The 12,905-nt window shown below is 43.0% G+C and overlaps 1 protein-coding gene across 1 annotated transcript in view; it reads right to left on the minus strand.

Annotated features, from left to right (window-relative positions):
• The window catches only part of FAM184B (family with sequence similarity 184 member B), a 111,632-nt gene that overhangs the window by 16,353 nt on the left and 82,374 nt on the right, over positions 1-12,905 (minus strand). Inside the window, exons 9-10 of the mRNA XM_089911701.1 lie at positions 7,380-7,509; positions 6,369-6,560 (exon numbers count right to left, since the gene is read on the minus strand). Coding sequence (XP_089767827.1) covers positions 6,369-6,560; positions 7,380-7,509 — 322 coding nt within the window. The remainder of the gene's footprint in view (positions 1-6,368; positions 6,561-7,379; positions 7,510-12,905) is intronic.

Raw genomic sequence — 12,905 nt, forward strand, 5'->3', positions numbered from 1 at the left:
GACCCATGGGCGGCGGTGTCCAGGGCCCAAGCCCTACCTGCTCCCTCATGCAGCCCCTGGGAACAATGAGAAATAGGCCTGTAGCAAATGCATGAGGCTCCCATTAGGGGTGAGCAGGCGAGGCAGCTACCTGAAGACCGCAGCGTCTTTGCTTTGCTACTCCCCAGCAAATGGGGAAAAACGGTCTTACTCCTCTCGTGGGAAACTCAGTCATCCCCTGGTGAGTTTATTTAATAAGACAGAAAATTCTCGCACTTTTCAAACTCTCCAATACTCTCCTCCTCTTGCACTTGCTGCAAGGCTCAGAGAACTCCAACTGGTGACCTTTTTATCCCTCGGGGAATGTGAATGGAGAGATTGAAGCCAAGGTTTGTAAAAGATGGAGCCAAACTCTCTCACTCTGACCCAGCGTCTTCAGATCAGCCCTGCCTGCCTTCCGGCTCAGAAGCCCTTGGCAGTGAAGACCATGCAGGGTTTAGCCACCAGATTTTATATCAAGTCAGACACTCATCCCTGGCAAATTGCTCTAGCCTATTGTTTGCCTTGCTCTTGTTGTGGCTGGTTTGGGGCCTCCTAAGCGGCCTGACTTCACCCCCAACTCTCCATGTTCCATCCTATATAAAGTCTCCTTCCCCTGTGCTCCCAAAATACCATGTGCAGCCATTTCATGGCTCCAATTTACTGAATTACAGCAACCTGTTTGAGTGGCTGCCTTTCCCCTTAGAGGTGAGCTCTTTGTGGGCAGGCTGTGTTAATCATCTTCATATATCCTGAGCTCAGCACGATGGTAGCCCAAGGTCAATGCTCAATAGAGCATGAGTAAGAAGAGTGGATCTTCTTAAAATTGAGCTCTTCTATGGACTGAATGTTTGTGTCCCCCACCCCCAAAATTCATATGTTGAAACCTATTCCCCAATGTGATGGAATTAGGAGGTGGGGCCTCTGGGAGGTGCTTAGGTCGTGATGGTGGAGCCCTCGTGAATGGGATTAGTGCCCTTATACAAGAGACCTCAGAGAGAGCTCCCTTCCTCTTCTGCCATGTAAGGTTATAGTGAGAAGATGGCCATCTATGAGCCAGGAAGCAGGCTCTCAACACACCCCGTATCTGTCCGAGTCTGAGACTTGGACTTCCAGCCTCCAGAACTGTGGGAAGTAAATTTCTGTTGTTTATAAGCCACTCAGCCTATGTTATTCTGTTAGAGCAGCCTGAACAGACTAAGACAAGCTCTTATTCAGTCAGGTACTGTCCTAAGCACTTACGTGGATTATCTCTTTTGACGCTCTCAGTGGTCCTATGTGGTACATACTATTAGCCATCATTTTATGAATGAGGAACCTGAGGCACAAGGAAGACTAAGCTCCCTTTCCTCTTAAGTGGCAGACCCAGGATTTGAACCCAGGCATCCCACTCTTAATCACTATCCTGTGTTAGGAATGACCAGATGTCTGCCATCTCCAACGAGAACTGCAACCTGTCTCTTTTGTCTCATTCTGGAACCATCCCATGCAGACTGGAGCCAGCAATAAAGACCCCATGAATCTGGTTCCAGGGTGACCAGGGACTGGGGCTTAGAACCGCAGGGTCCCCCCAATGGGCAGAGCACCCTCCCCCTCTCCCACCACCAGATCTTCCTTCCTCCAATCAGTCGGAGGCCCTGGGACACCTCCCTTGCAGGTGGGCCAGCCCTCTGTGCTTCCTCTGCCTCCTGCAGGAGATTGAGGCCTAAAGCCTGGAGGGGTAAAGCTCAGGCCAACCCAAAGGCCGGCATGACCCAGCAGCAAATAACCTGGGCATCTTGGCAACCTGAGCCCTTATCGATTGCAAGCCAACCTGGAAAAAGATTTAAGAGAATAAAGGAAGAAAAGGAACTCACAAATTTTATAAATTTATTTATTTATTTATTTTTGGCTGCATTGGGTCTCCATTGCTGCACGTGGGCTTTCTCTAGTTGTGGCGAGCAGGGGCTACTCTTCATTGCCGTGTGCGGACTTCTCATTGCAGTGGCTTCTCTTGTTGCGGAGCATGGGCTCTAGGCCCGCAGGCTTCAGTAGTTGTCGCACGTGGGCTCAGTAGTTGTGGCTTGCGGGCTCTAGAGCGCAGACTCAGTAGTTGTGGCGCATGGACCAGGGCTTGAACCCATGTCCCCTGCATTGGCAGGCGGATTCTTAACCCCTGTGCTACCAGGGAAGTCCCAGAACTCACAAATTTTGAACACCTACTAAGTGCCAAGCAGTCCACATTGCATGATCTCATTTCTTTTTTCTTTTTTTAAAAATTCTATTTTATATTTTTATTGGGGCAATACATGCACATAGTATAAAGAGTCAAATAATATTTTCAAAAAAGGAAAACCAGCACCTCTTAGCTCTCTTTCTTCCTCCTTCTGCAACCTGCCCACTGGAGGCAGCCACTGGCAACTCTTTTAGTTCTTTCTTCTGATATTTACTGCCATTAACAAGATATTACCTTCCTTCTGCTCTTTTTTTTTTTTTTGCGGTATGCGGGCCTCTCACTGTTGTGGCCTCTCCCGTTGCGGAGCACAGGCTCCGGACGCGCAGGCTCAGCGGCCATGGCTTATGGGCCCAGCTGCTCCGCGGCATGTGGGATCCTCCCGGACTGGAGCACGAACCCGTGTCCCCTGCATCGGCAGGCGGACTCTTAACCACTGCGCCACCAGGGAAGCCCCATGACTCTATCTTGATTATTTTAGAAATTATGAATTGTCTTCCCATTATGGTGGATGAGGATTTTGGTCTCATACATTCTTCCCCTTCCATTCCTTATATACAGTTATCTTGCTTTTTTAAATACAGTAAAATATATTCAGTATTTATCCTTCTTGTGAGTACCATTTACTGCTGAGCTAAATTAACTATAATTATTAAAATCTACTTTATACATAGTTTTGTTTTTCCTTGCATTAATAACTACTGCATTTTTAATTTGCTTAGTTTTCTTTGGATATTTGGCTAAGTCTTCCTACAACCTCTAAAAGCTTTGTAAAACACTTTCACTACAATCTTTCACATGGCCAAATCGGTCAGAGAAACCATCAGGTCTATTTTTCCTCGGAGGCATCTCTTCTAGAGCCCTCAATCATCATGCTCCAGTCTAGACTGAGTTGTTCCCTCAGCGAGCGGCATAGCTGGGCTCCTAAAACCTTCCTTCTCCTGTGTTGGATTCTCTGTAGCCTAGATCCCTTTTCTTTCCTCTTTCTTGATTTGCTCCCTTGTTTTGGTGGGATATTCTTCAAGGAACTTCCTAAGGAAAAGTGTATGGAAGATGTATGGGTCCAACAGGAGACAGAAACCACACAGTAATTTAAACAAGGGAAACTGAATCTAAAGAACTATTAAGCTCTGATAGGAGAGTAACTGTAAAGATGCAAAGAGAACTCTGAAGGGTATCCTGAGGCTGAGGGAGAGCATTCAAGAAAGGGAAAGCTTGGAAGGGGGAGCCCTTCCCCAACCTGGGATCCAGACGTTGTTGGAGAAGGTGTGGTGGCAGCTCACTGATGGAGATCACCAGGTTGCCCAGGCCAGAGTCAAGCAGAAGTAACCCTCCACAGCACTGGTGAGCCACAGATGGGCAGGTGCCCAGAGGGAACGGGGACACCAATGCAGGCATGAGGGCCAGAGGGAACAGTGTTTGCCTTGGGAGCGTTGCAAGAAAAAACTTCTGGGGTGCAGGCAACAGCAGCCAACAGGCAGGAGCCCAGAAAGAGTCAGGGTGTGCAGGTGTGAGGATGGAGTCTGTGGTGTCCACATCGGGAGGCCACAGGATGGTAGTCACTGGGCCTGGACCAGGGCTACGAGATCACCGTGAAGTCACTGGGGGAGTATCACCCGATGTCCTCACACACCCAGAACTCTGTTCAACTGTGCAACAGAAGCCAGAAACAGAGCAAAAATGCAACTGCCGGAACCAGGAAGAGAAGCCTCCTTCTTCCTGCAAGGTGCCTCCAGCGTCTTCTACTGACAAAGCTTAACACTGTGCTCTCTGTAAAGGAGGAGAAATGCTTAAAGAATCCAGATCATTATCGCAAGCAGGCATCAAGAGCTGAGAGGCATAAACTGAGAGCTGAGAGGCATAAACTGATAACAGAAGGTAAATTTCCTAATATTTCATTTGTCTGATATATTTTTATTCAATTTTCACTCTTGCTAATGGTTTTAATTGAATTTCTCAAAATTGCTTCATGATCTTCTTGCTTCCCTGTTGCTGTTGAGATGTCTGATGACATGAGGATTCAAGTACTTTGAGGCTGGTACCAATTTTCCTCGTTGGGAGCTTTTAGAATTTCTTCTGTTTCCTTGGTGTTCTGAAGTTTCAAGACAAGCCTGGGTCGGGTCTTTTTCATTTCCTTATAGGAATTTCATTCTGTTATTTCTTTGAAAATCTCCTCCCCTCCATGATCTCTTTCTGGAACTCCTATTTGCTAGATATCAGCCTCCTGGATTGTGTTTCTACACTTCTGGTTCCTTCTCTCCCATCATCCATTTCTTTGTCTTTCTACTTTGCTGTTTGGAAGGTTTCTTCATTTTCTATATTTCAACTCATTTACTGATTTTTAAGTTTTCTGCTTTCCTGTTTTTTATTTTAAAAGAACTCTTTCTTGCTCTAATTGCCCCCTCCTTTGCAAATAACATGTTATCCTTGTTTCATGGATGCAAATCTAATCTCTTAATTCTGAGGATATCAATCCTCATTGAATTTTTTTTTCTGTTCCCCGCATTAGCCATTTCCTGTGAGTTCATTCTTTTCCTCTTGATAATCTTGGATTCCCACTCTCCCATTAGAGACTTCCTCGAAAGTTTAGTAATCCTCTGCTGTCTCTTCATATTTAAGAGTGGGCACTGAAGGATAATCAGAAACTCCATCTGTACCTGGGGTGGTGCAGCAGGGGGGCATCTGTTGGATGGTGAGTTCCTCTGGGGATCTCGGTTCTAGCTGCTTGTTTTCTGGAGCTGAGCAGAGAAAGCATTGCTGGGGGTGTGACAGAGGTGACTGTAGTCCACCTAATGGTTCAGTACACAGATTTTCACCTAAACTTAGTCTCGGATGCAAGCCTCATCCCAGCCTCTATGACTGGTACTTCCTAATTCAGAGTCTCTCTGGCTTAGCTTACCCAGGGATCGCTGCCCCCCACCCCAATCTCTTGTCCTTAAATAAGACAGAGGTAATTGGCTGACTGTGCTGGGTAAGCTGGGAATCTGGGCTTCTAGGTGAGTCATACTCTCCACCTCACTCTTGCCTTCTGTTTCAACTGGTGCCTCCAATTCCTGGCTTCTCTGAGTTCCACTGTCAGCTTGATTCTCGTTCTTCTCTGTCTTCAGGCACTTTGGTTTGAGCCTCTCTGCTCTGCAAGGTCATATACTATGTCTCCATTTGTTTCCTGTCCTCATATATTGTGGTTCAAGGGTACAGATGTCTCCCAGCTTCATCTGAACAGAATATGCTTCTGCTGTGTGTCTTTATTGGTTTTTTAGAGCATTTCCAATAGGAAAGAATTCAGAAGTCTTTATTTTGCCACCTTAAAACCAGAACTCCCACGTTTTTTCATTTAATCATCTTGACATCTCAAAGAAGTGGGTCTCAATATCCCCAATTTATAGAAGGGGAAATTAAACTTGAGGCTTTAATTCAGTGAGACCCTTGAGTACCTAGCTACTATGAGCTAGGAGAGGATTCGGTAATGGACAGGTGGAGATGGTTCCTGGCTTCAAGGGGCTTCCAGTTTGGTGAATTTGATCATATAAAGAGGGAATCAGCGTGTGAAGCCAGCCCGCTGTGTGAAGCCCGTGGTGACAGTGTGCTATCTGTAACAGTAAGAGTAGGAGCCCATCTCCTGAGACAGCAGAAGGTAGAGGTGACAGGTGAAAGGTGCCTGAGCCTCCCTGATGATTACACATCGCCGAGGTCATCACTGCTCTCCAAGCCCTTCGGAAGGTCTATTTCTGCTGAGCTGGTCTTTCTCAACTCTGGGCTGCCCTCCTCCTCTTAGCTGCCAGGTTGAGCCTGACTCCTTAGCACACATCATGCATAACATTGCCCAAGTCATGAAAGAAAGTTGTTCTTACAATATCAAGATCATGGGCAGATGGGGAAAAGCAGTACCAGAAGCTCAAGGGACCTGAGTCTGAATCCTTGTCTTGCCACTTACTAGCTGTGTGACCCTGAGCAAGTTACTGAACCTCTCTAAGCCTCTTTCCTCATCCAGAAAAAGAGAATATGATAATAATGACCTCGTAAGATGATTGTGGGGACTGGAGATAATGTACATAAGGCACCTCATAAATCGCCGAGCAGGTGCTTGCACAGCAAGTGCTCGGTAGTAGTTAGTGGACGTCATCGTTAGCACCCTTACCTTGACTTCCTGGTTTTTGGCCTTCTCGAGCATGCGGAGCGCTTGCTGGTGGGCGGCCTCGAGCTGAGCTTTCGTCACCTGATTCTGCTGGACGCTGTCCTGGAGCTCGCGGTCGGAGAGCTGCTTGAGTGCCCGCAGGTCCTCCCTGTAGTTGCTGGTGCACTGCTCCAGAGCCTGCTGCATCTGCGAGACCTGCCCGCCAGAGCATCCGACCTCAGGCTGTGCCCCTCACCCCGCCTGGGATTTTCTTTAAATATAAAAGCTTTCTGAACATCTCCGCAGCCCAGCTGAGCCTCCTCTATCCAAGGGAACTCTGAGGGGGGTAGAAGCTGCAAGCTAAAGAATCTGGGGACAGTAAAGAATCCGAGGAGCTCCTGGGGGGCTCCTCAGCTACAGCCATGGATGCCAGAGAACAGGGAAGAAGGGCTGGAACGTATGCCACCCAAGAGAAATCAAGAGACCAGAAAACCCTCCAAAGGTCTACACAGCAGCCTCCCTTGCGTGCCCCCCGCCCCGTGCCCAAATCTCACTTTCTTACAGAAGCTTTCCCTGACAACCCTATTTGGCATTATATGCACCCTCTCATCACCAGACAGCCTCCGAATCTCCTTCATCCTGCTCTGTTTTTTCTTTTTCCTGAAGCCCTTAACATGTTCTAATATACTATGTGCTTTGCTTATTTCCTATGTCTAGCATTTTTTGTCTGTATCCACCTCCTCTGCTAAAATACAAGCTCTGTAATGCAAGACTTTTGTCTGGTTTGTTCACTGTTGATATCCAAGCACCTAGAAGAGTTCCTGGCTCCTAGCAGGCACGCATGAGCCATAGCAGGTGTTGAATGAATAAATAAACAGAACCAAGAATCCCACCTCACCCTGGACCTGGAATACCCTCCCCAGCTTGAACAAGAATCAGGCCCTGAATGCATTTCCAAGGTTGTCTGCAAGACTAAGGAAGAGGTAGGGTCTCACTCAGCATGAGGGTGCATCCCCACCACGGCTGTCCTTCTACCTGGGCTTGCAATCTGGCCTTCTGGCTCTGCCACTCCTCTTGCAGACGCTGGATTTCCGGTGCCTTCTCCTTCGGCAAAGAGCCCAGCGGAGGCTGCAGGTCACCTCCCTCCTTGAGGGGCACTTCGATCCTTTGAAGATATGGAGGCCAAAATCACAAAAGATCCCAGGCTGGAAATGACATGGTCACCCTGATAGCATCTCAGCCACTCGGGCTGGGGGGAGAGAGCTCCGATGGCGGCTAGTTGAATGAGAGACATCTCACTTGGACTTTAAAAAGCCACTTGACTACAGATTCTCAGTGCTATTGCACTTGGGATACTGTCAAGATTCAGCTGGAATCACCCGGCATCTGTTTTAGTGGGTGCTTAATAAATGATGATTAATTGTCAGAATGACTGAGAGCTTAGAGTTACTTATATGGGGTCCCTGGGTCTCATTTCACAACTTTTCCTGCATATGGAAAAAAAACAAAACAAAACAAAACAATGATGCTTTACTCGAATACAGTACTTTACACTTTTCAAAGCACACTCAAAACTTTTACTGGCTGTTCCCAGCTATAGATAGAAGGATTATAAATAGACCTTTTTGTGTGTGTAGCAAGAACAAGAAAACGCTGGTTTAAAGCTCCAGTAGTTTCTGCATTCTAGAAGAGATGCTACAAATATTTTTGGAGGAGACTTCCCTGTACTCAGTTCTGGGCTTTTAAATCAGCTGAGAAATTCAAATGTGATTGGTTGAGATTGTAAAGTTAAGTATTTATCCTGTTTAACAGTGCAAAAGGATGCCACACGGTGGGCATCTCTGCCAAGATTGCTGGGACTCAATGACGTTTTGCTTCCTCTGGCAAAGACATCAGGCCAGAGGACCAGAGGTCAGGGAGTTAGGGCCCTGGACTGTGAAGAAAGGCCATGATAAGAAGGACTCTGGCTTGGCAGAGGTGAAAAGGCCCAGCAACATGGCCAGAGGGGACCCTTGAAAGGAAGGGCAGGATGCTAAGGGCAGCATAGCAAAGTGGTTAAGAGCATGGACACAAGAGCCAGATTGCCCAGGTTCAAATTCCAGCTCTACTACACTGGTTATGTGACCTTGGCTGAGCTCTTCAAATTGTCTGGGTTTCCTCTTCCATAACACGGGGTTAATAATAGTACCTTTCACACAGATTGTTATAAAGCTTAATAGAGTAAATATCTTAAAAAATGCTTAACACTATGTCTGGCACATAGTTAATAATCACATAAAAAATTAATCAAACATTTAATAAATTGAGAAGTTTTCTTTCTCTGCATCCTAATTCTCTTAGGTTATCCTCAAACTTTTGGAAGCTATGCTAAACATAACCATATTTAAGGAACAATAAAGGGGAGATACCTTGGTCTGAGCCCTGGTTAGGAGAAGCCAGAGGTGACAGACAGTGAAGCAGTCTAGAGCAAGAATGATAAGCGACACTACCAGGCTGGATGTGTGGAACAGGTAAACTTTCCCTGGAGAGGGGACCAGACTTTCTCCCAGGGCTCAGTTATTATTTTAAAAAATGTTTTATTGAGGTAAAGTTTACAGTATTGAAATTATGTGTACAATTCAATGAGTTTTGACAAATACACACAACCATAAGAGCAACACCCCAATCAAAATATAGAACATTTTCATTACCCAAAAACTTCCCTGCACCCTCTTCCAGTCAATCCACCATCCACAGGCAGCCAACGCTTTGATTTCCATCACCATAGAGTAGTTTTGCCTGATCTTAAGCATCATACAAACAGAATCACCTGGTACTACATAATGTCTCTGGAATTCAACCACATTGTTGCAAATGTCAGTAGTTCATACTTTTGGCTGCTGAGTAGTATTTCATTACATGAATACACCATGATTTGTGTATCCATTTTCCTACTGATAAACAACATCTCAGCTGTTTTCACTTCTGGATTATTATGAATAAAGCTGTTAGAAACATCCTTGTACAAATATTTTTGTGGATATATGTTCCCATTTCTTTTGCTTAAATACCTAGAATTGGAATTGCTGGTAGGTATATGCTTAATTTTTTAGGAAACTATCGAATGGTTTTCCAAAGTGGTTGTACCATTTTACACTCCCAGGAGCAATGCATGAGAGTTCCAATCACTCTACATCATTGCCAACATTTTGTGCTGTCAGTCTTTTAATTTTAGCCATTCTGGTAGGTGGGAAATGGTATTTCCTTTTGGTTTTAAGTTGCACTTCACTGGTGACTAATGACGTTGAGTACATATTCATGTGCTTATGGGCTATTCATATATCTTTTTTATGGAAGTGTCTGTTCAAACATTTTGTCCATTTAAAAAATATGCTTGTCTTTTTATTGTTGATTTATAGGTCTGTGGCTTGTCTATTCATTTTCTCACTGGCATTTTTTCAATGAGCATACATTTTAATTTTGATGAAGACCAATTTATCAATTGTTTTTGATGATTAGTATTTTCATGTCCTAAGAAATCATTTCCTACCCCAAATTTTCAAAGATATTTTCCTATTTATTATAGTTTTAACTTTATGTTTAGATCTATGGAACATCTCAAATTAATTTTTATGCATGGGGTGAGGTGAGGTTGAAGTTTATTTCTTCTCATATGTTTATCCAGTTCCAACACCATTCGTTGAAAAACTTTTCCTCTCCCTATTAAATTGCCTCAGCACCTTTAAGAAAAATTAATCTAACATCTTTGTGCAGGTCTATTTCCAGAACCTTCATTGTTTTTCATTGATCTATTTGTCTATCTATATACTGATACCATATAGTCTTTATTACTCTTCATAATGTCTTCATAATGTCTTAAAATCAGGAAAGCCTGAGTCCTCCAGCTATGTTCTTCAAGATTCTTCTTTTATCTAGGTCCTTTGCTTTTCCGTATCAATATTCAGAACAGCTTATTTATTCCTACAAATAGGGCTATTGGGATTTTATATGGGATTGAACTGAGTCTATAGCTCAATTCAGAGTAAATTAAGATCTTAACAACATTGAATGTTTCAATCATGATCATTCTGTCTGTAAATAAAGATACTTTTATTCTTCCTTTCTAATTTGTAGCTCTTCTTCTTGCTTTATAGGACTGGCTAGGACCTTCATGACAATGTTAAGTAGTGAAAGCAGAATTTTTGCCTTGTTTCAAATTTTAGGAGGAACGTGTTCAACATTTCACCATTATGCATGTTTACATAGTTTATCATAGATGATCTTTTTCAGGTTGAAGAAATTCTCTTCTATTCATGGACTGAAGAGTTTTTATCATGAAAGGATGTTAAATTTTGTTGAATGCTTTTGTACATCTATTGATATGATTCTTTTTTTAATAATTTTTTAAAATTTATTTATTTATTTTTATTTTTGGCTGCCTTGGGTCTTTGTTGCTGTGCATGGGCTTTTCTCTAGTTGCAGTGAGCAGGGGCTACTCTTCGTTGCGCTTCGTGGGCTTCTCATTGGGTGGCTTCTCTTGTTGCAGAGCATGGGCTCTAGGCACGTGGGCTTCAGTAGTTGTGGCACTCGGGCTCAGCAGTCGTGGCTCACGGGCTCTAGAGCACAGGCTCAGTAGTTGTGGCACAAGGACTTAGTTGCTCCGTAGCATGTGGGATCTTCCTGGACCAGGGCTCGAACCTGTGTCCCCTGCACTGGGAGATGGATTCTTAAGCACTGCGCCACCAGGGAAGTCCCGATGTGATTCTTTTTTCCCTTTATTTTTTAATGTGATGAATTACATGATTACCATTCAAATGTTAAACCAACCACGCATTCCTGGGATAAATTCTACTTGGTCATGATGTATTATTCTTTTTATATATTGCTTGATTTTATTTTCAAACATTTTGTTGAGGATTTTGCATTCATGAAGAATATTAGTTTGTCTATATTGGTGAATGTTTTAGGTGCCTTGAAAAAAATTTCTTCTGTAGTTGTTCAGCATATTGTCTATAGGTATCAATTAGATTAAGTTAGTTAAAAGTGTAGTTCAAATCTTCTATGTCCTTGCTGATATTAGTTTAATCATTCAATCAAATACTCAGAAAAGGGTGTCAAAATCTCCAAATGTGATTGAGAATTTCTCCCTTTAGTTCTCTCAGTATTTGCTTCATTATTTTTAAAGCTTTGTTATTAGGTAATACAGATTCAGAGTTGTTATGTCCTCCAGATGAATTGACCCCTTTACCCTTATGAAATATCCCATTTTAATCCCTGGTAATACTCCCTGTTCTGAAGTCTACTGTGATATGAATATAGCCACATTAGCTTTCTTATGTTTCATATTTGCATGGTATGTCTATTCCTACCCTTTTACCTTCAAACCTATCTGTGCCTGTATTAGGGCTGCCATGCAAAATACCACAGGCTGGGTTGCTTAAAAAGCAGAAACTCATTTCCTCATACTTCTGAAGGCTTGAAGTCCACGATCAAGGTGTCAGCAGGTTTGGTTTCGCTAAGCCTTCTTCTAAGGCTTCTATTCTTCTGAAGCTTGCAGATAGCTATCTTCCTTCACCTTGTGTCCCCATGTGATTGTCCCTCTGTTGGCATTACCAGTGTGCTAATCTCCTCTTCTTATAAGGACATACTGGGTGAGGGCCAATCTAATGACCCCATTTAACTCAATCATCTATTTAAAGCCCTATCTCTAAATACATTCACATTCTAACATATTGGGGGTTAGGGCCTCAACATATGAATTTGGGGGGCGGGGCACAATTCAGCCAATAACAGTGTCTTTATGCTTAAATATCTCTCTTGCAGACAGCATACAGTAATGTCTTATCTTTTTATCCTCTCTGGCAATCTCTTTCTTTTTACTGATGTCTTTGTTTCATTTACATAGTAATTATTGAAATGGTTGGGTTTAAATCTATATCTTCCTGTTTGTTTTCTATTTGCCCAATCCTTTTTCTTATTGTTCCTCCATTCTTCTTTTTCTATCTTACCTGACAAATATTTTTTAGGATTCCATTTTAGTTCTTTTATTGGATTTTTTTTAGCTCTTCTTTGTATTCATGTTTAATGTTGCTCTATGGATTACAATTTCTATCCTTAACTTATCACAGCCTACTTAGAGTTACTATTTCACCTCTTCATATAAGTCCCTTATAACACAATAATTCCATTAATCCCTGTTCTTTGTGCTAGTGTGGTCATATATTATTCAACTACATGCATTATGAACTCCATAATACAATGTTTTTATTATTATTATTAAGCTGTTAGATGTCTTTTAAAGAAATTAAGAGAAGGAAAAACAGTAGTTTTTTATATTTACCTATACATTTACCATTTCTGATGCTCTTCATTTTCTCCTGTAGATCCAAGTTTAAATTTGGTGTAATTTCCTTTCAGCTTTAATAAATTCCATTGTCGTTTATCATATTGCAGCTTAGCTGGTGAAAAATTCTCTTAGCTTTTATATACCTGAAAATGTTCTATTTCAGTCTCATTTTTGAATGATATTTTCACTGGATTTAAAATCTGGACTTGACAGGTTTTTTTTTTTCCTTTTAGTAC

Source organism: Delphinapterus leucas, chromosome 5 (genome assembly GCF_059928025.1).
Source record: "Delphinapterus leucas isolate spDelLeu-1000000601 "Yukka" chromosome 5, BTC_Dleu_Yukka2, whole genome shotgun sequence".
NCBI lineage: Eukaryota > Metazoa > Chordata > Mammalia > Artiodactyla > Monodontidae > Delphinapterus > Delphinapterus leucas.